Source organism: Perca fluviatilis, chromosome 2, assembly GCF_010015445.1.
Source record: "Perca fluviatilis chromosome 2, GENO_Pfluv_1.0, whole genome shotgun sequence".
Lineage (NCBI taxonomy): Eukaryota > Metazoa > Chordata > Actinopteri > Perciformes > Percidae > Perca > Perca fluviatilis.
In genome coordinates, this window is record NC_053113.1 from 15,162,012 (window position 1) to 15,187,411 (window position 25,400).

General features: G+C 39.5%; 1 protein-coding gene across 1 annotated transcript; it reads left to right on the forward strand.

The window, feature by feature from the left end:
* The first annotated feature begins 556 nt into the window (after window positions 1-556).
* Window positions 557-25,073, forward strand: tbx4 (T-box transcription factor 4). Its single transcript, XM_039788591.1, has 10 exons — window positions 557-818; window positions 5,971-6,116; window positions 6,600-6,694; window positions 14,717-14,836; window positions 15,980-15,986; window positions 16,484-16,525; window positions 20,600-20,752; window positions 21,060-21,148; window positions 21,377-21,612; window positions 21,722-25,073. The coding sequence occupies exons 2-10, from the start codon at window positions 5,973-5,975 to the stop codon at window positions 22,375-22,377; spliced, it is 1,542 nt and encodes a 513-aa protein (XP_039644525.1). The 5' UTR covers window positions 557-818; window positions 5,971-5,972; the 3' UTR covers window positions 22,378-25,073.
* Window positions 25,074-25,400: the final 327 nt, after the last annotated feature.

Here is a 25,400-nt window from a genome sequence, read left to right on the forward strand (position 1 = left end):
TCAATGTGTAGTATGTTTAAAAAATAAATACATTGTGTTCAATGGGAAAATGTTTTTTACCCAGACATTTCAAAATAACACATTTTAAAGCTGGAATTGCAATGCCCTAGATATTTATGCTGAAGATGATCATACTGTCAGAATCTCATACCGGCCCATGCCTGCTGGTCCATGAAGGCAATTACACTAAAATCACCAAATAATAGGTCCCCCAAACTAGATAATGTGGAAAATGATTGTAGCTACTTTAAAGTAGGGCCTATTGCAAAAGTGCATGTTGGCTGAGTTCTGTAGCCTATATGGTGGTGGATGTTACCGAGGCTCAGAGGAGGCACAGTCCGCCTGGAAGGCACTGCTCCCCCAAGTGCAGCAGCGTCAGGGCCAGCCCGGTGAAAGAAACGGGGACAAACCGCTCTCTCCCCTGCTGCTTTCACACACATAAAGTGGGCTGAGCAACTGTGTGCAACGTGTGTGTGTGTGTATGTGTGTGTGTGTGTGTGTGTGTGTGTGTGATTCCAAGAAAACATCACAGTGAGTTCACCCCTCGGACCACGCACTGCACAGGCGCAGAACGCAGCTCGATGCCGGAGAAGCTGAAAGGCACTAAGGCAGCCGAACCGAGCGACGCACTGACACTTCCCAGCGGACAGCCGCCGCTGCTGAGCCTCCAGATTCCCGCCCGAGAACAGGCGCTTTAAAAAAAAAAAAAAAACACGTGCAAACGCCGTGGGAAGGGAAACTCCCCGCTGTTAGCAGGCTGAAGACAGAGCTGCGGTGCACAGGGATGGATTTAAGCAGATGATAGCTGACTGCATGAGGTACAGTAGAGACACGTCTGCGCGTCTGATAAGCTTTAAATTCATTATCTGCTGATTATCTGCTTGCTTGTAAACAGCGCTGTCTTGTCCCATGACGGGGTGCGTTAAAGAGACGCATCAGAGGGCAAAAAAAAGTAAAATACAGTGTCATCCATCCAGGGAATTATCAGCTGCGATAATTAGACTACTGAACTCCCACGGCACGACAATCGTATATGGAAGATCTGAATCTGACAGTTATGGGAAGCGAACGGCGGAGGGAGAGAGAGAGAGAGAGTGTAAAGTAGGCTGAAGTGGTCCAGCAAATTAAAATAATACTGAGGCTTCCTTTCTTTAATATAGGCCTACATTGCTTATTTTTATTTATATATTTTTACATTACAATAACAATGTAATTACAGGCAACCCCTGTAATAACATCATAATCAAATGCAAAAATATTCTTATTCACAGATAAAGACTAGCCTATATTTTATTCTATTTTTTTTAACAATTTAAAATAATAGCCTAACACTTTATTTTCACCACATTATTACAATTATAATAAGAATAATTATTATTAGGCCTGTTATTACTATTATTATTATTATTAGGCTATAGCCTACATAATTAGGCCTATACAACATTTTAATTGTATTGCTTAAGTATTGGCAGGTATTAGCAGATGGTAATTTGAACGTAATACAATTATGGCGTGACTATATTATTTTAAATTCATGTTTTACTTTGTAAATATATATTTTTTTGTAAATATGGAGGATGTTGTTGAAAGGGTTTTCATGTTCGTTTCATAATTATCCTAAAGTAGCCCTCGACAAGACATTGGTAGGCTATTTTTTTATGAAGCAGGATTGGAAAGATGGGCACTGAAGTCACTGTAGGAGTTTCTGCTAAAGTGGCCATTGCATTCCATTTTATTTTTTTTTTTAAATGCGCAATGTTGATTGATTAAATGCCAGACCTTGGCTTTAATCTATGGCGACTTTCCAAAAGTAATTTCTGTTTCAGTGTGGTTGTAGCGGATTGGCATTGAAAGTGTGATGAAATACTGTCATACTATGCAGTTGAATTGAGATGTTGGAAAATTTATTTTTTTGATGTGCTTTATTTAGGCTAGGCCTACATATTTATCATCTAACATTGTTTGTTGACTAGACTGAAAAGCCTTCCCTGTTTATGCTCAGCCATCAGAAGTGAAGACACAAAATGGCGGCACATTGCCACAAACTTTATGACAGCTGTCTCAGTTAACATGTCTCATATATCATATACAACACACACACACACACACACACACACACACACACAACACCCACACACACACACACACACACACACACACACACACACACACACACACACTCACTCACTCACACATATGACTAAAACTCATGTTTTTCAGGCTTTTCTTTTGCATTTGCCACTTAAAAGTCTGCACTGTACTTTCTGCATAGGATCTGAATAATGTGATCAGTGCAGAATGTGATGTATAGGCTACTGATGGTGGCCAGACCACGTGACTTCCACCCACAGCATGTAAAATGACAGTGGAGCTTTACATAAAATGTTTAGTCAAATGTGTAATTAAAATATCTGACAGCTCATTTGAACAGAACTTCTGTTTTCAGTTACTTACATTTTCTTTTTCTTTTTTTGACAGTGTTGACATGTCATAAAACGGCATAGCGTGTGTAGGAATATGTGCCCTGAATAGTTTTCAGATTGAGTGTCTAGAGTGACAAAAACAAAAACAGGGTTCTGGCTCGTGTTGCTTAAACAGCACCAGTGAAAGGACCCGTTTCACAGTGTAAAAAAAAGGCTCTGTGGTCATTTCCCTGTCAGCCCTTATCTTTATTAGCGTTCACAAATGTCTCCATCAGTTTACACTGGACGCCGCCTCTCTACTTTCATGGCTAAGAGAGTGGCCGCTCTGTGTTTACAGGCCCACATCCCCTGTGTGCAACCCTCAGGAATGAACAGCACTTGGCTTTCAGGGGCAGGCAGAAGAAAGCAACAGGTTTTACACTGACGTACAGTTCTTTGGGTAGTTTTTGCCTAGTTCTTCTGAAAGATTGGTAGCTGGTATAATTGAGAACATTATTAAGGAGAGTGATGAGAACTTGTGGTCAGTGTGAAATACAGCTGAAACATGATCAAACTAACTATAGTTGGAATATGAAATATGTCAGCGGGAAGTTTTTTAAATACATGCTAGAAAAGAGCATTTTTAATGAAGTAAATGTCTTTGAAGCATAAATAACGGGGTTGCTAATCCCTCACCAATAGTTCCAGCCTCAGAACTAGCACTCAGAGAACAGTGTTTGCAGTCTGGAGCCGGATGACACCCCTGAGAGTCTGAGGCAGACGTGAAGCTCGGAGCAGACGCAGCAGCGAGATGAGACGCAGACACAGATGTGGGGTTATGAAGCAGTGTGAAAGACAATCTGCAGTGGTTCCATAGGTGTGAGAGACAGGAGGACTTATGGCCGTCAACATAATGACAAGGATAAATACATCCTCCATTTTTACTTGCACTATGTTAGTTTCACCAGCTTTTTTTCATGTTTTTTTTTGTTCCTTTCCTGTTAAAAAAAAAAAAGTCTAATCCATGTAGTTTGAAACTGCTTTAGTAGCCCTGCGTGTTTCTTAATTCAATTAAAAATTGCATTTCGGAGGCTCTAGTTACAGTACTGCACACGTCTTCTCATACAAGCACAGTTGCATTTTTACTACATGTATGATAACAGTGTGTCAGTGTGATTTGGTGCTGAGGCTTTGATCCAGAGTCTCTTCCACAAATCTGAAATAAAACCTGAGCGTTTTACTAGCTGACTACCTGTCACGGAGCTAAACAGTCTGTACGGACTACGGTTCACGTGAGACGATTAGTAGGTGCTGCGTTTCTCTAGATACTGGATGAAACCACACAGCTCAGTGAAATTTGTGCAAGATTTTATGAGCTTGTCCTGCCTAAGAGGAGCATATGAGTGAATGCCGAACCGATGTTTGAAGTTTGCCCCATTGCATGATGGGATACAATGAAGGCTGTTCACAATGAAACAGTGTTAACCTTTTGACTTATGCTGGGCAACCTTGATGCTGAACGACAAATGGCTGCACACCCTAAAATAGGTGAAATTGAAATAGTGATTTTGTATTGTGAAGGCTAACAGCTTACACTGTATATCATTACTGATTTTATATTGTTTTTGTATTATCTATATTTTTGTCCATATTGAATCTAAAGTAAAAGATAGCATAAAGTGCAGCCAGGAGAGTGGGAGACAAATAGTGTCAACAGCAATATTTCAAAACCTGATCTAAAATCGTTTTATTTATTGTTTCATCAGGAAGTCTCATTGGGATCAAAAACCTCTTTTACAAGTGAGACCTGGCCAAGGTAGCAGCCGTACAAAAGCACAACATATTAAAAGAATGAATAATAAATTACGTATGAGGTTTCCCTGCATTTTTTCCTGTTTACATCCTGCAATAAGCCACTACTTTAGTAGTTAACACATTATTTTACATCGTCAAGCGACTTTGCCAGACTTTCTCACTAACAACAGCAACTGGTGGCTGGACACCAATCCAAACAAATTACCTTGCTTTTGCTGAAGAAACATGCATACTTGTACTACAAACGCATGCTGATGTAGCTGAGACAAGAGAAAAACATTTGCTGAGTTTATTTTGTCCACATTCGACATTCAGAGTATTTTACATTCTTCAGTTCAGCTTCTTTTTTTTTTTTTGCCAAAACATATGTGACTTGTAGTGGGGAATGACCTTTATTATTAGAACATCATAGTAGCAGACATTCCCAGACAGGTATTCATTTCAGGGAAGGGAGGTATTTTATACACTACAATGAAAGCTTTAGTGCGTAACATTTTGATATTAATGAACGTCCGTTACATTCAAGCCATTGCCAAATGAGTTGCTACAAAGCTAATTAAGACTATCGGCTCCACACAGGTCTCTCTGTATTTCTCTCTATGGCTGTGTTCCGAAGATTGTGGCGTCCGGTGACTTTCCCGCGCAGAAGCTCGAGTGAAGATAATGACCTCTTCTGAAGAGTCCATCATTTTTAATCCTCCATGTCCTCCTTGGCTACTAGCAACTGCGTGGAGGAAGGGGGTGGAGGCGCGGTTAAGAATTCCTCATGGGGGAGACAAAAAACTACGCACCATAGCTTTAAATATTAGATCTATTAATTTACATTCAAAAGCCTATTGAAAATGTGCAATGAAATGATGATGGCCAACATCTGGAAAGGGCGGAGGGGGGGCGGATTATAAGATGGTTTCTAAATGTTTTACCACTGAGTTGAAGGGAAATGTATTAACACAAGGCTACAATTACTCAAAATTAAATTTGAATGTTGGAGATAAAAAAAGTGAGAGTAAATCTTGGAGGTAAATAAGGAGTAGTTTAGAGTTAAGAACTGCAGCTCCGGAGAGTAAAATGGGACTAGAAAGAATATTAAACAATGTCAGTTAATTCAAAATTTAAAAAAAAAGAATACAAAGAAATCATCTATAATTTTACCACTGCTGATACAATGCTTTTTAGGTAAATGTTGTTAAATTGTTACATATTTACGTAATTCATAATTTTGTCTGTATTCACAGTAAAAAAATGGAGCAATTGAGAGTTAATAGTTCCTACTCACACTCCTGGTGACAGAACCTCACGCTCATTGAAAAAAAGCCACTAATGCTGAAACGTTGATGTTCGCTTTTTGAAACTCCTCAAATCTCTTTTGTAAACAAACCTTAACTTATAGATGTGTTGTACGAATTGTTTCGGTGCTAGAAATGAGTTTACCAAAGTATTAGGTTATATATGATTAAAATAGTAAATAAATGTCTGAAATGAAATTTTGTAATATCGCTTTCTGAGTAGGAGTGTTTGGACGTGCCAGTGTGTCTTTCGTCCTCAGAGATTTAACGTGATGGCAGTGACCAATGGTGGCTTTCTACAATTACTGATAGTATTGGATTCACACCATGTATTATTGGTGTTGGAGAGTCTACACTATATCTGAAAAGTGTCACATGCTAGGTCTGTCGTGCAGTGGACATATCTTTCTGCTTTCACAGCTACTCACTGATTACTCGGACAGCTAAATATTTTTCTAATCCTGCAGAGATGCTGCAGGAGAAGCTTTCAGCTGTGACGGATGAATGTATGAGCCGGGTCCAGGCCGCCGGGGGGACGGATCTCCTTCCAGACCAGTCACAACTGGGCCTGTCCACAGCTCCCACCATTCCCAGCTCCAGTGAGCCCGACCAGGTACACATGGAGACCCTTTAGTCCACATGGCAAAAACACACAGTTGCCTCTTATGGCTGCAGTTTGTAGACAAGGGATGATTCTCTAGATAGTTAGAACTTAATAAAAATGGAATGACATGTTGATTGGGATTTTTGAATAAAAAATAAATCAAAACATGTTTTCGAGCGAGGTTCAGGAGAAAGCAACAGTGGAAACATCTGTTTGCACTAAATGGTTTACAGTACAGTACCCAAACCTAGCTCTTCAATAATTTTTGATGAATCTTTGTAAGGTGTCAAAACAAATAAAATACTTAAATTAATAAAATACACTAAAAAGATGGAGTGGATTTTAAATTTGACATACATGTATACTGCAGATGATTTATACGTTGCTCTGTAGTGCAGTTATATGCAAATACTTTAAATGGCATTGGGTTTTTCTTGATACCCTATTGCTGTTGTGTGTTTGTGTGTAACAGTGATTTCCGCTCTGTTTCAGAACATTGAGAACATTAAGGTTGTTCTTCATGAAAGGGAGCTGTGGAAGAAGTTCCATGAGGCCGGCACAGAGATGATCATTACTAAAGCAGGCAGGTTAGTAAAGCAGCGAACACACCATCAGTCACGGTACAGTCTAGACCCAAAGATGGGGAAATCATTAGTTAGTTTTAGGTTAAGAATAGGTCACAATGCTTTTATTCTTAATTTAAACATGTTTCTAATCCACCAACAACAACAAAAGTGTTTTGCATGTACTTCTATTATTTTGGAAATGTCTGTATGTGTGCTTTATGTGAGCATAGCTTATCTATTAATTCCATTATTAGAAATTACCTTAATAATCAGTGCTGGAAGAAGTATTGATATCTTTTCCGTGAGTTAAAATAGCAACACCACACCGTACAAATACTGTTACAAGTAAAAATCCTGTGTTTCATTTTTTTTATTATGGATAAATTAACATGTAAAGATCATGTCAATGTTGTAGTTTTAAGTACTGCATGTACAGTTGGGTAGTTTAAATGAAATAATGCATAATTTTATAAGATGATCATAAGTTTTGTATGTAAAATCTTAATATGTAAAGTAACTATAGTCAGACAAATGTAGTGGAGTAAAGAAATAAAAACAAATTCCTCAGAAATGGAGTATTAGTATAAAGTAGCAGAACATTAAATTATCAAGTAAAGAACAAATACTTCAACATTATATTTAATTAAATAACGTAGTTAAGTAAATGTAGTTACTTTCCACAACTGTTAATAATTAATCATTTTTCACACAACACACAAAAATGGAATTTAGATCAAAGCTACAAATAACCTAATCAATTACAAGAATGTAATCATCACAAAAAGTGATGCAGTGCCCTTAATAAGCCTTTCCTCAAAGACAGAAACTTGGAAAATGTTGCATGTTGTTCATAGTCACTATATATCAAAAGCTGCTCATATTCTTTATACGTTTTTTTTAAATTATAGAGAAAGTGATATTCAAGTGATGGATTCAATAGGTAAAATGAGAATCATACCTTTCTGTGACCATCTGTTTAGACAGCTAATAGTACCATATAGCAGTTATAGCTTTGTCTTTAAGGAAGAGACAGAAGTTCCTGCAGCAGGGACTACATAATTGAAAACACAAATGACTGCTCGGCTTGTTGGATTTAATGCGACCTGAGGATTAGATAGTGAGGCCTTTGGACATTAACCAGAGAATGAGTAGACTCTCAAATCGACCTCCGCCTCTCATTCCTCATGGGATGTTTTTTTTTTCAGTAAAAAAATGTAAAAGGTCACCACATTTTTTCCTTAATGCTGCATAACCATAAGAGATGGGCTTTCCCTTGTCCAGCTGATAAAGTGGACTCTGAATCCTTAAAGCCCTTTGAAGGGCTGTGCAGTGGTTTAGTGGTTTAGCTGTGCAGCTGTGCTGGGAAACCTGTCTGGGTTTACCTACTGTCAGTCTGCAGCAGACATGCTAAAGGTCACACAAAAACTGGCTTCATACTTCAGAAGCAACAGCTCTGAAAATGAACTCACACTAAATGATATCAACACCAGACTGAATTATTCAAGTATGTTATGAATAGTGCATGTAGAGCTACTCACCATGTTATCATGGCAGAACACCTTTGGTCCATGGTAATCTGGATGTTATAATAGCCTAGTGAAATATAGTTTAACGTTGTATTAAATCTGACATTTGAGCAGAGCATTATATAAGTGCAATTGTAGCATCCTGTACGTGAGAGTAATTTCCAGTGATTCTCCAAAAATGTTTCAAATATTAATCACGGAGCAGACGAAAAAATTATTATTATTATTATTATTTCTAACAATGGCTAACCTGGACAATGACACCTGGCAATGCTAACATGCTGATGTATAGCAATGTTTACCATCTCAGTTAGGCATGTTGGCACAGTTCCATTAGCTAATTAGCACTAAACACAAAGTACAACAAAGGGTGATGAGAATGTCCTTAGTTTTGTTAGTGTTGGGTCATAAACCAAAGTATTAATTGGACAAATAAAAATGTAATGGGGCTAGATGGAAAGTTAAGGGATCACCAAAGTGATTACAATTCATTCTCTAATGTAACATGAATGCCTGCACCAAACTACATGGCAATCAATCCAGCAGTTGTAGAGACATTTTATTAAAAGCCAAAAATGTCAACCTCATGGTGGCGCTAGAGGAAAGATCAGGGGATCACAACAGTCATTTGGATTTATCCTCTGGTGTCCATGGATGTACAAAACCGCATGGTAATCCATCCAGTAGTTGCTGAGACATTTCAGTCTGGACCAAAGTGGTGGACCAACTAAGAGCCATACCACGAGCATGGCTAAAAATCTTAAAATTAATTTTAAGTTGCTGAATGGGAAATCATTGTTTGTCTATTTAAAGAGCACAATAAAGTGAGATGACATTACAACTATTTTTACTTCTAATCAATAATCATTATTAGACCAAATTAAATTAAAACAATCTAGCTTATTTACAATTTACATTTTTACAGAAACTGTATTGTCCCAAGAACTGAGCCCTGGGGAACGCCACACCAACTAAGTCGGCATAAAACATTTCTCAGACTGAATTTCCTTTTTAGCAACAACAGTTTTGTGTGTCTGTTTGCATTTAGTTTTAAATTAGATTTTTCATGTCCTGTAAGTGGCATTTTTCCACCAATATAGTAATCCCAGTCATTCTTCTTCATCAGCCATTTTTGAAAAACTGCAAACAGGTGTTAGTCAGATGTTTAAATGTTTTCTAACTAGCTGCAACAGCACACTTAGTGCGTTTACATGCACAGCAGTAACCGTGTTATGGCCTTACCCCAGTAATGAATGACCGGATTATGCCAGTTCTACCCATATACATGGGCAGGGAAACTCCGGTAAAGTAGGTGGTGCTCTGTCAACGTACAACTGGTCGGAATAAGGCTTTTTCTTCTGGTTGTCCTTTGTCAAAAGTCAAAAGTGTAAAGAGTTCCAATGATAAGCTGCATCTCAAAGCCAACAATCAGCAGAGCAGAGAGAGCAGATTACACCAGGGGCTTATTTCTGTATTTCTGTCCATCAATCCCATTGGTTATGATCACATTTTACTCAACACTGGATGATAGGCAAACCAATTGTGCATTTATGACTAAAGCCCCCCTGAGGCCGACAATGTCATATACAACAGCAAACTACACTTTTACGTGATATTCAATATCTCCAGATCAATGCAGTGTAGAGACTTTTTCTTTGTTTAGAAGCAGAGAGATGCATCGTTTTAAAGAGGTCTTCTTTGATCATAGGCCTTCCATAGGCTTTGTAATCCAGCCTGGAACTGCAGTGTCTTTTCAGAGGCTTTGCACAATAATTCCAGAATGATAAATCCACAACTGAATGGTTATTTATTCATCTTTTTATATGAAAAGGTATCTATTTGCTCTTAGCCTAGGCCATCTTGACTCCAAGAATGCAGTGGGGTGAGTGTGTCGACCAATCAGAGGCTGTCTTCCTGACTATCTTCTTCTTCTTTGGTGTTTTACGGCAGCCGGCATTCCCAATGTTGCAGATGCCGCCACTTTCTTGACTGTGTTGCTTGGCTGACAAATATACTTAACGTGGAACGAAAAAGTTGAAATAATGATCTAACAGCGTAAATGTAATAAATAATGCGTACATTCTCATTTGCGAATTTGGATAGTAATGTAAGAAGTGTATTGGAGATGGCACAACTAACTTCTTAGATAAAAACAGGGACTTTTCTGGGTGAAATCTAAATGTTTTTGTATTACTTTGCTTGCTTTTAAACAAAGCAATGTCCATTTGCTACCCCTCACCATAGGCTGAATTTGTCTTCTTTGAGTTCTATGCAGTTCAACCAGGGATTTTTTCCCCTGTTGTTTCATTCAAATATTTTTTAGAGCTCTAGAAGTAATCCTATCTAGTATTTTACAAGAAAGGCAGAACTGTATCCTTTTTCCTATTATGTCAGTACTTCTGGAGCTTTTATAATTTATTTTGTAACCTCTTGGGGAGTCCTGATGCCCACTTAGGTGTCCAAAAGCACAGGTTTAGATAACATGGTAAAACTAAGAACCTGTTTAAAAACTTTCGGATTTCTGGTCCAGTGGTAGTGTACATCCCACTGTACTGCTGTGGCTAGCAATAACTGTGTTACATTCAGTATCTTATTAAAATTACAGTAAGTCCCAGATTGTAAAAGAACAAGAATGGGGCGCTCTGTAGCTCACCTGGTAGAGCGTGCGCCCCAATGATGTCTGTAGTACATGTCGTACCGTTTCTCTCTTCCCCCCTTTTCTGTCAATCCTCAGATGGACTAATTAACGCAATAAAAACCCCAAAAAATATCTCTTAAGACTCTTAATGAGTCTTCAGTGTATCGTATGATACAGTAGAAGAAGATGCATGACTATGCTGTTCTATGTGGAAGTGAAAGGTCAAAGGGGAAAGAGTGAAAACACAAAAGAGCAATTTCCAATGGAGTCCGCGTGTGGTCGTGTGGATCTGCATGGTGTTGAGTTTGATGTGAGCAGAAAGCCTGTGAGAATGATGGTTGAAATGGACACTTCAAAGCCATGTCAAAATGTTAAGTGTTATATGTATCATTTTAAACATTACGTGATAAATTGACTGTGAGATTAAACTGCAAACACTTCAGGATTATATTATTTTCAGCTGTGTCTAAAAGCAGCTAAAATGCTGCTGAACTTTGTGCATGTGCTTTCTCAACATATTTGTGCGTCCTCGTTTAAAAAAGGTTTGGGGCCCACAGTTGTGAGGAGGGTCATTGCAGAGGTGGCAGGAGAGGAGGTACAGATGCAGAGCAGCCAGGCCGTCATGCAGGGGATCCCACATTTTCCCAACACTCTGAGATGAAACTTGCTCAGTCCACTCCCATGCAGCACCTAGCTGAGACTAGTAGACTTGTTATTGTGAGTGTCATTGTCCAGGCGTAATCCTCCCTCTTCAAAGCCCCCAGCGCAGCTCTTCCCTCACTCTCCCTCTTTGTACACAGCCCGTCAAGAGAGCAGCAGCGGGTTGATAAGAGGAATCCGGCGCCCACAATAGGCCGGGTCTACTAGGTTGTAGCGCTTCATCATCCTCCCAACCCCCCCCAACACTCCTTTTGATCTTGCCGTGGTACTGGAGATTCCCAGAGAGGGAATGGATCACTGGAGGGCCTAAACATATGGGATTGTTAAGAGAAACAGCTGGCTGGGCACAGACATACAGGCACACACACCCTGACACTGATATCATACACACACTCTCCACTGTCCATTTCTCATGCTCCTCTTAAACTCACTCACTTAGTCACACCACCGTATGTATATGTATGCCTTCATGTTGTCTTTCTTTGAAAATCAGTTGTCTAGAGTTGCAATACCTATGGTTTGTTTATAGATGTAGCAGATATGCAACACCAAGATATAGCATGTTTTTATCACATGTATATAAGATTATAGACAGACACAAAGGCAGCTCAACGACAGGACTACAATGAAAGCCATTTTGCCTGAGCACAGCTACACATAGACTACAATAAGGTTGGTCATTACAGATAAAATCACTAAGTATGTTACATTCCAACATCAACATACAATGTGTTGTACTATTCAACTGAGAAATCAATTATCATAATCCAAATTGCAAGTAATAAAACCAGAGATATTAAAGGGATAGCTATCTCAGTATAAACGGTATAGCAAAATGTCAAATAATTGACAAATTTCTATCAGATCTTATATTTCTCAACCGTAGACTGCAATGGTTGTGCTGCTACTGATGTCACAAGAACAAGAAAAACACTAATTTACATTTACTTTTCTTTCACTACTTATTTAAATGCTTATTAAACTATTTTTCAAATGTGGGCTAAATGGAGAAAACTATCTGACAATCTGAGAAGTGTAAGGTGAATTACCACCATAGTTAGAATAGAATGAAACCACATTCATTTTACAACACAGTTTGGGATTAGGCTAGGTGGGCTGCATTTGAATTAATTAACAGGAAGCAAACTGTCAGTTCTACTATTTTTCATCCAAAAATCACTGTCCTTGTTCATCCAGATCTGGCAGCAACAAGACAATGCTTTCAACAATAAATGGTTAAGATGTATAGGTTCCAACACAGATCACACTTCAGCTGAGATGTTTAAACACGTAATACACTGGGTTAGGTGGATTTTTAAAGGCCTCAGTGCTTCAAACAAAGAGCTTGTTGGATCGCCTAACAGCGTCTGGAACCCACTTTCCAATAGTGGAACTGGAAAACTGTGTTCAGCCATTTTTGTAACTTCCCAAAACATAATCCCACAACCCTCCCCCTGTACTCTGCAATTGGCACCGTGTGCGGAGTAGGCGCGGCACAATTTATTGCATCTCCCCCTCACGGTGATTTCAAGTGCGACTGTTCTGAACAGGTATAACCACTTTTGCCTTATGTCATACAACCTAGTTCGTTTGAAGCATACTTAGATCTGTGTAAGAGCATATGTGATTCTCTACAGAACCAAGACACATTTTAACTCAACAACATTCATTTGTGTATAAGATTGCGGTACATCCAGTTTATTTGTCTGACTGGACAGACTAATTCCCACAGCTGAAGAGTGAGCAGCAGCAAAGCCCTCACTAGGTAGTTAATATGGCCATATTACACAAATCCGAGGGCCGCATGTGTTGACACAGGCATCCATCTGCTCTGTCTGTATGGTGTGAGTGGAGACAGAGATGAGAAGAGGTCTGTTTTGAATGTTCCTCTAAGATTAACCCGTCTTTCAGTGAGGATGATACCGGGAGTGATCTGTCCTACTGATTGGATTCGAAGCCTGGGAGAGAGATTTGAATTACCTGCCCTCAATCCCCCTCCTACTCTCTATCTTACGTGAGGGAGTATTTACAGTAACATGATCAGATGGTGTCAGGCACTATAAGCCTTTGAAGAAGGGCATTTGCACCAATCGGAACAGCAAGCATGTAGATAGGGGTTTTGATGCTACGCCATTTTCCCAGAAAGCATGCAAGGCTTTCATGAGAGTGTCCTCCAATGTTTGAACACGTTGCCATGGGCAGCACCCACAGATAAACTGCAGGCCTTTTTGACCGTAGCCTCTTGAGCAATGACGAGTCGGCTATCTAAACTGTTGTCCGATCTCGGGTGCCATTAAAAACCACTTAGAGCTTTATAAGGGGCGCAGAGCCCTTTGCGAATTTTCCTTTGGCGCAGATGGGATGAAAACGTTTTTGGTTTCCCAGAAGAGGTCAGGAAAGGTAGCTCCCTTCATGTGTTTTATAGCTTTGAGTGCTATATTAACATATTCTGTCTTTTAGTCTGGAGGCATTTCAAAGATGAAAGATAGAGCATGTTCCCATACTTTTTATGGCCTCCCGGTATCACAAGTATGAGAGGATTTCATTCTGCTCCCAAATAAATGCCTGCAAATTACAAAATCATTACCAGGTCGGACAATGTGAGATTTTGACACTCAAGACAACATCAAGGAAATTACCCTGGAAGGTTTGACAAGTGGGTTTTCTTCCATAATGTGCTTAGTGGGGTTATCTGTGTAGAAGTAGGTTTCATCCACTTTATTTTGAGGTCAAGGTGATTTCAGGTTTCTGAGGCAAGGCAGCATCCTATCCTACTCTTCTCTCACTCGATAACTGTGGATCCTTTCTCATCCCAATCCCTTAAGAACATCACTGAGCTACAGTCAGGGAGCTAATCGGATCTTAATCTGCACTATCCGTGACAATACTACACTTATCCTCCACACACAACTGTTTTTAACAGCCCACCGGATCCTTTCTTAAGACGATCATTGCAGAGTGCAAAGTACAGACCTTTGGTAAAAGCAGGTTTTTGTTAGTCCCTGTCGGTTGCATATGAAATCGCTGTTTCTATAAAAACTGACAATCATGTTTACAAGTTTAGATCAAATCCTTCTTAAAGGTTCTAATCACACTGATTTCTGTTTGAGAATAAGAACTTATGTTGGTGCTTAAGCTAATTCATCTTATTTAATACTGTTGCTTTGCCTTCATGTGACAGCCAAATTTCTTATACCTTTCCTTTACATTCTTCAACAGGCGGATGTTTCCCAGCTACAAGGTTAAAGTGACTGGGATGAACCCCAAAACCAAATACATCCTACTTATTGACATTGTCCCAGCTGATGACCATCGCTACAAGTTCTGCGATAACAAGTGGTAAGTTTGCAATTGCAAAGCCATAAGGTAGCTGATGTTAGATATTGCTGTGTAACTGACATTACGAAGTCTACTGACTTTATGAGTCTTCTTCTATACACTTTGTCTCAACATTTCACAATTGAACATTTCAATGGGGTTATCACAGAAACAAGCAGAAAACATACTGTAACTTCACAGAAGAGATGTCCTGCGTGTAGTCCCATTATACTCGCTCTCAGTCAGGCTGCCTCATGATGATGTCTTTTAAGTAACTGACTTAAGAGGAATTTTTGAAAAAAAAGAGGAATTCAATGTGCCATTGTCCTGTAAAAGTTCTGTAAAAGTTGCATCGTTTTGCTTCAGTGAGAGGACTAAGGACTAGAGTAATACCTCGACAATTCTGCGAAAACTCTGGATTGTGCATGATCTGCGCATGGCAACTACTGTATGGTTAACATTAGGAATAGATTCTGCTGATGGTCCAAAACTATTGTCAAGGTATTGTCAGGGTTAGGCAACTAAAACACTTAGCTAGTGTGTCAATTTTGTAAGCAATTTGGTAGGTTTGATAGGGAATTTTATAAACTAAACAATATCATATTATGATATCAGCTAAAAAGGGTCCTGCATTATTGCCTACATTAATTATGTGACACTCATTTGTAGAGTTTTAGCTTTTGACAACAAAGTTATATTGCACAATAGGGACCCAACTGCAAATGCTCTGGGGCCCCCTTAATCAGGCCCTTGCCATTAGTTTGTAATCCCACAGTTCACTACAAAGGGCCAAACCATAACACCAATGTTCTGCTCCCTTCTTCTCTCCATGAGTTAGAGGGACGAAGAGTCGTTATGTGTACTTGCTGCTTCAGTCATGCCTATATTGGGTAAATATCTTTTTAAAAGAGGCACTTATTCCTCAGATAACCATGATTGCCCTCTATTCACCAAAGAAGCACAGTATTTACTGAAATACTAGAAAGAGAAAAAGCTGCTGGACTGAACTCAGTATTTTCCAGTGGACCCTGTATCTGGAGGCAAAGGCATTGCCACTTGTCCATGAGTGGACAAAAAGGTTTTGCCAGGAAAAGCTGTAAAGAACACGAAATACGTTTTTTTTTTTACAGCCATTTGTTTCTGATCTTGTGTCGTGGCCTGCAGTTGGCAGGTTCTGGTGTTCCTCAGCGACACCTTGGAGAAGCATACCGGTAATTAGTAATGATATTTTAGCAGAGGCCACCTCCTTCCAGTCTAAGGGATTTAATACTGTGAGGGTTGAGAGCAGTGGTGTTTTACGCCTCTATAATGCTACATTATGGTAAAGGAGACTTGGTTAATGTGGAGACAGGAACAGACATTTATAGTGAGTGATGTTAGATTAACCAAGACGTATTATCTAAATGTTGGATGTCATTAGCTCTTGAAGACAGCGAGAGGCAACATTAGGTTTTTCTATCATTATCAGATATCATCTCTTCTTCTCATTCTTTTTAAGGGGGGGGAAGGAGGAAAAAAGAAAAAAAAAAAAAAAAAAAAAGGAAAAAAAAAGAAGGAAAAAAAGAGAGGCCATCTGTGGGGGGGGGGGAAGGGAAAGGGAGGAAGGGAAAGGAGAGGGAAGAGGAACAAAAAGGAGAACAGGAGAAGGGGAACTAATTCATATTTCAGAAGCTCAAGCTAACAAACAATCACCTGGACCCTTTTGGGCATGTGAGTACCTGCAGCGAATATTAGTACTTTCTATAACTCAAAACCTATTTAAAGAAAGGGTTAATGTTTTTACAAAATGTATTGGATTTTTGATTTTGCTATCATTCCGATATTTAATGACGTGCTCTAATTATAGCAATCACAGAGGTTAGTTAGGGGGAGTAGTTGTGTGTGTGATGGTCTGCATTGTTAGGTTCCTGTCTTGTTGAGTATTTATTTTTTATTTTTCTACGTACAAGCTCGTTTTTAAACCTTTCAATTTGTTATTTAGGTGTTTTTTCCCTCCAGTGGCATTTTTTTTAAGCTAGATTCCCACAACAATAACATTTTACTCACCAATTTAATTGCTAAGATATGAGAAGCGTTTTTAACACAGCTTAAAAAAACGGTGTCACATAGAAATCTAATATAATTTAGATAAGAATATGTGGAGTTAACACATCTGAGTCAATTCCATAACAAGTCCAGTCAACTCTTATAAGAGGCTACAGCTATGCTAGTGGGTCATTGTAAAGAAAACCAAACTGTTAGAGATAAAGCAAAGTATTGCACAAATTGCAATTTTGACCTGATGATGGTGCTAGATGAAAGGTCAGGGGAGCAGTTTACAAAGAGTCTGCATCAAATTGCATTGCAATCCATCCAACAGTTGAGTAAACGGGGTTCTACAGGTAAAATACCTTTAGACTGTAGAGCTATAGGTGCGTAACCGTGTGTAAACACCACTAAAATTCCTTGTGCTCCCAAGGCAATTTATTAATTTCAGCTTTGCCTGACTGGAATACACCTCACACACACTCCAATATACTGCTGAAATTTCCTGAAGAAGTTAGAAGAAGTAAAAAACAAAATCTAATCTGGTGATACATGTGCAAAATGAAAAAGGTGGAGTTTTTTCAGATTTCTGAAAGGTAAGAATACAAAATCTGAGAAGGCAGAGGCTGCAGAGGGAGGTGAAGAGTGTGACTGTGGCAGTGCTCCCCAGGGGGACTCTGGGATAGCTTGTCTGAAGCTATCCCATCAATGGGCGGGCTCATTAGATTCATAACCTCTCAGATCAGTGGTGGGGCCTGCTGTCAGATTGAGTTGAGTGCCTGGCTAGTGATAAGGGCGAGTAATGAGGACAGAGCAAGTTTGAGGCCAGGCAGAGCCTAGATGACGCCCAGACCAGGAGGTGTGTGTAGTAGGGCAGTGAAGGAACTCCCATTCAGTAATAATTATGCACATTATTGAAGGTGTAAAAATGACTGATTCCATGGTAGTTCTCACTCTTCTTCTTCAGTGGAAGTGCCCTTTATAGTAGAGAGCAGACTATTGTAGAGTTCAGTACAAATAAACAATTACATTTTCCCACATTGGGAATTCCTGAGATTATGTCTTTTCACATGCAAGTCTGTGTCCTGGGTTGACACATGTTGACATGTAAATGTTTGAAAATCTCTGGTCTACAGTCTAGTCCCGTTGTAGAGTACTAGGTTATCAAGCTGTATAATCAGTGTTCTACAGGACTAGATACTTCTATTCCCAAGTTCCTTCAAATCTATGACATTTCATTTATCTCTATATTGCACCATATCCCTCACCCACCACCATCCTGTCTTGGACCTGCTCAACATCAGCAATACAAACTAGCTTCTGTTTACTAACAGCAAAAAAATGTTAGTGACCTAGGATAGATTTGCCACTGTTAGCCACGAGATGTTCAGAGGAATCTCCACTTAAACTGAGCTGATTCATTTCAGACACTAGTGAGAGAGTGGTATCATCACAAAGAACAGTCAATCATTAACCCTCTTTAAACACAGAATGCTCATGTGCTATGGTGATTTAGCCCAGTATCTCAAATGATGGCGCCCTTCATGATTTATGCCCATTTATGCTCAACAGTCAGTACCATTGCAGGAAGTATTATGCATTTCATGTGGCAATGTGGAAAGTAATTGCCACATAGTGGACGGATGTGTAAACTGGAATTTACATCTCATCACAGACCTTAAATTGATAGTCACCTTTTTATTAACCATAAGCACAATCTTTCCCTAACCGTAACTAAGTTAGTTGCATAACCAGAGCCATCTTAACCGTAGCTTATTTGCCAATTATTTCAATTAGCTTATTTTACAATCTTTCCTTAACCTTAACCATACAGTAGTTGCCATTTAGAAAAGGAAACCATCTTAAAACGTTATCACTGGACGTAATACAGGTTTTGCAGAATCATCCAATATTGACGTTCTTGTCTGGCGATCGGGTTGAGTCATTACATGCTATGGTGATAAAATAGTATTTTTTGTCCTTCAAGAACTCATCGAAATCATCAGCAATATCAGATGAAGCAAATTATCATCCCTGAATGTTTCCATATTGGGAAAGATGAAAGCGAATACCTTATTTAGCTCTTTACTGGAGACTCTTGGGCGACTGTCTGAATGTAGCGATCAGGGCCTGATCACTACATTCAGACAGTCGCCCAGGAGTCTCCAGTATCATTTTAAACAGCTGCCAGACAGCAGAGCAAGCAAAGGTCAACAGAGAGCCTCTGGTGAAGCAGCCAATAGCTTATCTGTGTCTCTCCAGCCTGCCTCAGCAACAGGAGCATGTGAGAAAGGGGCCATTCGGTGTTCAACCTTAGCCTAGCTCCCCATGCCCTGTTCAACCTTTGCCTCTCTTTGAGAGCCCCCTGGAGGAGAAGGCTCCTTGCGAGAGTGTCTGGCAAATGGAGGAGGGGAACCGAAGTGCAGAGCTTGATGCTTATCAGGACTGACAAAGCTGGACTAGTGATGACCCTGCCCTACTGTTGCTAACGCTTCGCTGGGCACAGCACTCGGCTGCGGTGAGCAGACTGATGCTAGTGAGCCGACCTGTAGCCACCCAAACAAACTAAACACAAAGCACGCTCAGCACATGCTACCTGCTATACTAATGCAACACATTTAGATTCAAGATCAAGTTTTATGGAGATGAAAAATGCATCTAATCCAATACAATCTAACAACTTTGCACTTGAAAGGCTCAATTACAATGAGGAATTCAGCAGAGAATGGATGGTAACAGGCATAGTATACTATAGTATTCGACAGCTATTCGTTAGCTTACCGTGTTAAAACAGATAAATCACTCTAACTACTTCATTAACAATAATATCAAAGAAAGGCATAAACACACTCATTACAAATAGTTTGATCGTATGGCATGATTTTAGGTGTGTCAGATGGGTGGTCAGGGAGTCAGAACTGGAAGTTGTTCAGCTGCCAATAAAATTCCCATAATGCACTGTAAAAAGCAGTGAGCATAGACCAGTTGCAATGTTCACCGCCACAGAAAAAATTCTGTGAGGGCTCAAGGTTGTCCCAGTGACATCAGGAAGTGCTTTAGGGCTCCCTTCGCTTGGGAGTCTGCAAATATGCAGACTTTATGTGAGCGAATTACACTTTTTACAACTGTTAATGTAAGTGTGATTTTCACACTGAATGACACAATCTTTATTGATATCTACTGTTGAGTTATGGTTCTATGGTACATATAGTTCACACAGTTAAATGTGCCGAGGGTAAAAGGTAGCGTACATTTACCTATATAAGCATATGGTTTCTTTGAGAGCTGATGTGAGGCTTACATTTACGTTTATTTGTTTTAAACATTCAATTATTGTTAGTTAAAGTCTGTGAGAGTTTGTATTTAGGTGTTGTTGAAGTGACATCATTATCATGAGCTTTTTAATTATGTCCCAGGTCATTAACTCGGAGTCTCAATGTTTATTGAATCACTGGTTGTAATCTAATTCACTGTAGTGAATGAACAATGTTGCTGAATGGTAACAACTGTCACTGGATACTCTGGAGAGAGCAATAATAATATCACGTGGAGTGTCCCAACCTCTTATTTGTCAGCAACTGTGTAATTTAGTGTTTATTAACCCTTTAAGCCAGTTATTATACATTATACATTGTCATTTTCTTTGCAAGCTAATGGTGAAAAACAAATGTCAACCCCACCATAGTAGCTGTTCATAGACCGTTGCTACTGTACAAGAAGTTAAAAATGAAATGTGTTACCTTCTCTTCTACTTTCTAGATCATCCTGAACTCTATGCACAAGTACCAGCCCAGACTACACATAGTCAAAGCCGATGAAAACAACGCCTTTGGATCCAAGAACACTGCCTACTGTACTCATTTCTTTCATGAGACAGCCTTCATCTCTGTAACCTCTTACCAAAACCACAAGGTACAGCAAGTCTCAACAAAATATAATACAGATATTAAAATAAAGTTAATGCCATATTCCTAATTTTACAAATATAAAAGTAGCATTTATTGGTGTCAGCTCTTAATTTTATGGATGAAAGGGGATTACACCCAATCATTTTTCTGAAGGTGAATCATGTTTAACTAAGTTTGAGCGGTTTTAAGGGTGGTATTAAAGTGTGCATAGGGGTGCAAGCAAAGAACCTTAGCTTGGAATTTGTCAGTGTTCCTTTTATTTTACCTATGGTTTGAAGAACGAGACCTTAAATGAAACATTATTTTCCTAGATCACTCAGCTAAAGATAGAAAACAATCCATTTGCCAAAGGATTCCGGGGTAGTGAAGAAGGAGATCTGCGCGTTTCAAGAATACAGGGGTATGTTTACACAAAAAGGAACCAGGAAAGTAAAACTGATCCTGTCGGACCATTTAGCATACTAGAAGTCTCTCGTAAACATCAGCTCTTCAGGAGCTTTTTTGTGTATGGATATATATATATATATATATAAAAAATACATTGCATCCTTGAAAGACTGTTTTAAGTGGAATTGCAGGCATGGCAGACTGATTCATTTTCTCTTCTGTTGATACTTCTAATGTATAGGAAAGAATATCCAGTGATTTCTAAGAACATGGTTCGCCAGAGGCTCATCTCCTCGCATAGTCACCTAGCAGGCAAGCTCGGAGCAGGAGTTCTCACAGGGCACCCTCAAGTCCTGTCCTCTTATCAGTATGAGTCTGGGGTTCCTATGTCTCACTCCGACCCCCAAGACCATATCTCAAACCACTTTCCTCAAAGCAGAGATCCCAGCCTTCTGTACCACTGCTTCAAACACAGAGGTATGTTCTTAGCCATTGTTCTTTTAGCCACTGTACATAATCAGATGTGCACATTATGTACTCCCTAATTAAAAAAAACTAAAAAAAATGCTGTTACATCTTTCTGCAGATAATTCCCGACATCTAGAGCTTGGATGTAAGCGGCCATATCTGGAGACATCATCTGCGGTCTCAGAGGAGCATTACTTTCGTCCAGCTACCTCTTATGAGTCGCCCTTACTCTCTCATCCGTACTGCACTGAGGCAATCACCTCTAGAGAAGCTTGTATGTACGGTAGTATGGAAACAGAGTCTGGATCTGGGGCAGGGGACACAGATGATATGACCAACGCCTCTTCAATAAATTGCAACATGTGGGCTACAATGCAGCCCTATTCTCGCTATAGCGTGGAGGGTGTCCCGTACCAGCCCTTCACTGCTCACTTCACTAACGCTGCCACGGTCACGCCGGTTGTACCGCACCCCACATCATCCATGGCGTCACGACCACAGGCTGATTTGGGGGTCTACAACTCAGCTACGGTGCAGCGAGGACTGCCCGTCATACCTTCTTCATCCTCCTCTTCATCCTGCTCTCCAGCTGTTCCGGGATCCAGAGATAGGTCAGGCCATCCGCCTCTGTACCACAAGAAGCCAGGGTCACCGCTCCGGCCTCATAGAGATTTCTCAACCTATCCAACACAAGGCACTATATCCATACGGGATCCATCCTATCACTACCAAGTGGAGCGGAGTAGTGCAGGGACTCCCTGGACTGACAGCTAACATGGACCACTGGAGAAATCAGTTTTGTCTAATGTACAAGTCTGAAATGAATCAAAGTAATAAAAAAAACACCGTGGGCTGCTAATGAGAAGCCGTGATAATGAGCTACAGCTATGATCATTGCCAAATTGCACTCCAAAGCCATTAACATCCCTGAATTGGCACTGAAGCACTACATGCAACACTGTATGTGGTGAACTGTGGCTGACCATTTTACTTATGCAGATGTGTAGCATGTGTACTAGCCTGTGATCAGATAGGGTGGTTTGTCAACACTCCAATGCAAAGTGCAGGTTTGAGCAGCACTTACAATTCTATCAGATGGAGCTGTAACTCTTGCCCTTAAAAAGAATTAGAGGCCTAGATATGTGCAATATGTGTACATGATGGTCTCCCAGGGAAAACTGAGCAGTGAGGGTTTTATCATTTCTTGTAGCGCTCCACCTAGACAGAGCATGTTTCATAACTAAGGCTGCCATTATTCTATATTTTTTTTTATTGTTGACAAGGCAATGAGAAAGACCAAGTCAACAGTGTGCGAGTCTCTCAATACTTTCTGACTCTACCCTGTCTGTATCACTCATCACCAAACCCATTGGGGTGAAGACGTTTATCTTTAAAAACTGGTCAAAAAGGTCTCAGCAGTTTCCTAAAACAGCTGGCCACTGTAGTTTTGGGCAAACATAAATAGAATTTGTTGAGGACTTCTTTCAGCTGCTGATTAATGTGAGTCACATCACATACTCCTTTCACTGCAACATATATCCAACTCACCCTTTTAATCATGGCAGTGTACTTAAGCTGTCAGTGCTATGCTCATCTTTTGTTGCTTGCCTGTTGCCACATGGCTCACCTGAAAGCTGTGCTATCACTTGCTGCAACTGCTGTTCATATAGCCTATCAAAAGCTCCACCTCCACCCCAGCATCCACCTGTAGATCCTGAGTCTATTGTCGTTTTCCACTCTCTGATATGCAGCGCTTGATGTAATGGGTGACGAGTTCAAAGCCTCAACGCCAAATATCAACGCTGTATGTATTCTGCATTCACATAATAATAATTTCTATGCAAGTTGACTGACTAGAATATCCGTTTGGTGGGCTGGTGAGTATGTCCAGCAGCAGGACGGTTTATCTAAAGTGACTTAAAATAAATTACAGTGGCTGCGTTTGTGGTTTTTAAGGAACACGTAAACCTGTGCAACAGTGTTGCGCATTGATATAAAGGATAAGAGGATAGAGGATTTGTGGTTTGGGTCTTTTCATGACATTGGTTGACAATAAGAACAATATACAATACCGCCAGCCTTGAGAAGTATGCTGGGGTTGATGTCCAAAAGGAATCACAGATTTAAAACCTTTTATCACAGCCAAGCTCCTTTGAGTCCTAATTATTCATATGTGCCAAAATGAGATTTGCTACACCTTTATGTATAGGGTGAAAGTGCATTGAGTCCACTGCAAAGTGAGACTGATCATATCAGATTATAACAGACAGAAAAGTTAATTGTGCATACAATTAGAGTAGAATGCACAAAGACATTAAATTAGCTAGCTTTGTATGGAAGTCTTTTCCCATGATGTACAGTAATTAAATCAAGTGAAAGGTGCACCAAAACATCCATTGTGAGAGTTGTTAGTGTATAGGTCTTATTCAAATACTTTTTATATGTCTATGCTAGTTGCGTGATACTAGCACTAATCTGAGAAAAACATGTTGTGAGTGTAAGACTAAGCCATGTGTTTGTTCGTCAAAGTTAGGTTCCAAACTCATGACTCCGAACAATATTCTAGGGAAACGGGACAGCAACCAGATGCGGGCTTAAAGAACTGTCGTTAAGCCATGGTAAGTACTGGAAAAGAGAGTGCACACAAATCCCACTCCCAAATGATTTACTTGGAAAAAAAATCCTTGCAAGACTGCAAATGCAAAACAGCCTGAGCAGGCAGGAAAGCTGAAAGAAAAGGCTCTTGGTAGCATCACATACAGTAGTTTGAACTTGCATTGCTAGGAGAGACTATCTTTAGGATATGATGGTGATCACTAATGCATTGGTGCATTGTCCCTTTATTTCATATTGTTAAGTTCATTATAACATTTTTGAATTTATTGACATTTTTGCACACCTGATGAATAAACATTTTCATGCCTCTAACTGTTTGCTATATTTAATTCAAGACCAACATTGTACTACTAAATTACATTACACTCACTTTAAAATGAAATTTTTTGGTTCTTGAGGCTTTGCATATAATAGCATTTTCAAATTCAGTCTGTTCTTTATCCGTTGTATTAATGATACATCATGTGTGAACTCTTCAATTAGGACATTTGTTTGTTTTTATTGATGTACAAGAGAATGTCACAAGAAACTGCATGCCAAGATTATCAGATTATTCTTTTCTTACTTTTCGAACACACAGTACAAAACAAAGATAGTATTTTATACCAAATAAATACACCAGTCAAAAAAAAAAATTCTCTATTGCGACATAGTTGCCAAAAAGATAAGACCTAACATACTCAACTCACATTGAAACCTAAAAGACTTTGAAGAATGGGTGCTGGATAATAATATATAAAGGTTATTTGGACAGCACTCCAATTAATACTTTTTATTGCCACATGGACGTTTTGGGCAATGACAATGACATAGTTGCCACTTAATTTGACTAGTTTCACTGTACGACACACAATGTATGAGATTATAAAAGACCATTATTTGACCACTAGTGCTGTCCAATATAATTAAAATAGAGTATCCACTTGAGTTCCAATCAGTAAATGTCGAACAGGTCTGCAATCAAAAGTTAAGGTAAAGCAAATTTGTGAAAAAGGAATGTAGAGACAGCAGGGTGAGTACATCAGGGCACTGCTTTCTCTCACACAGAGCTCTCATTAGATCATGAGTTATGCTGATGGCTAGATCCTGGGTTATGTCAGCACCTCTTTCTCTATCTCTTTCTCAGCTGTTGAGGCATTTCACATGAAGGGAGGATCTTCACAAAGAGCTACCACTCAAAT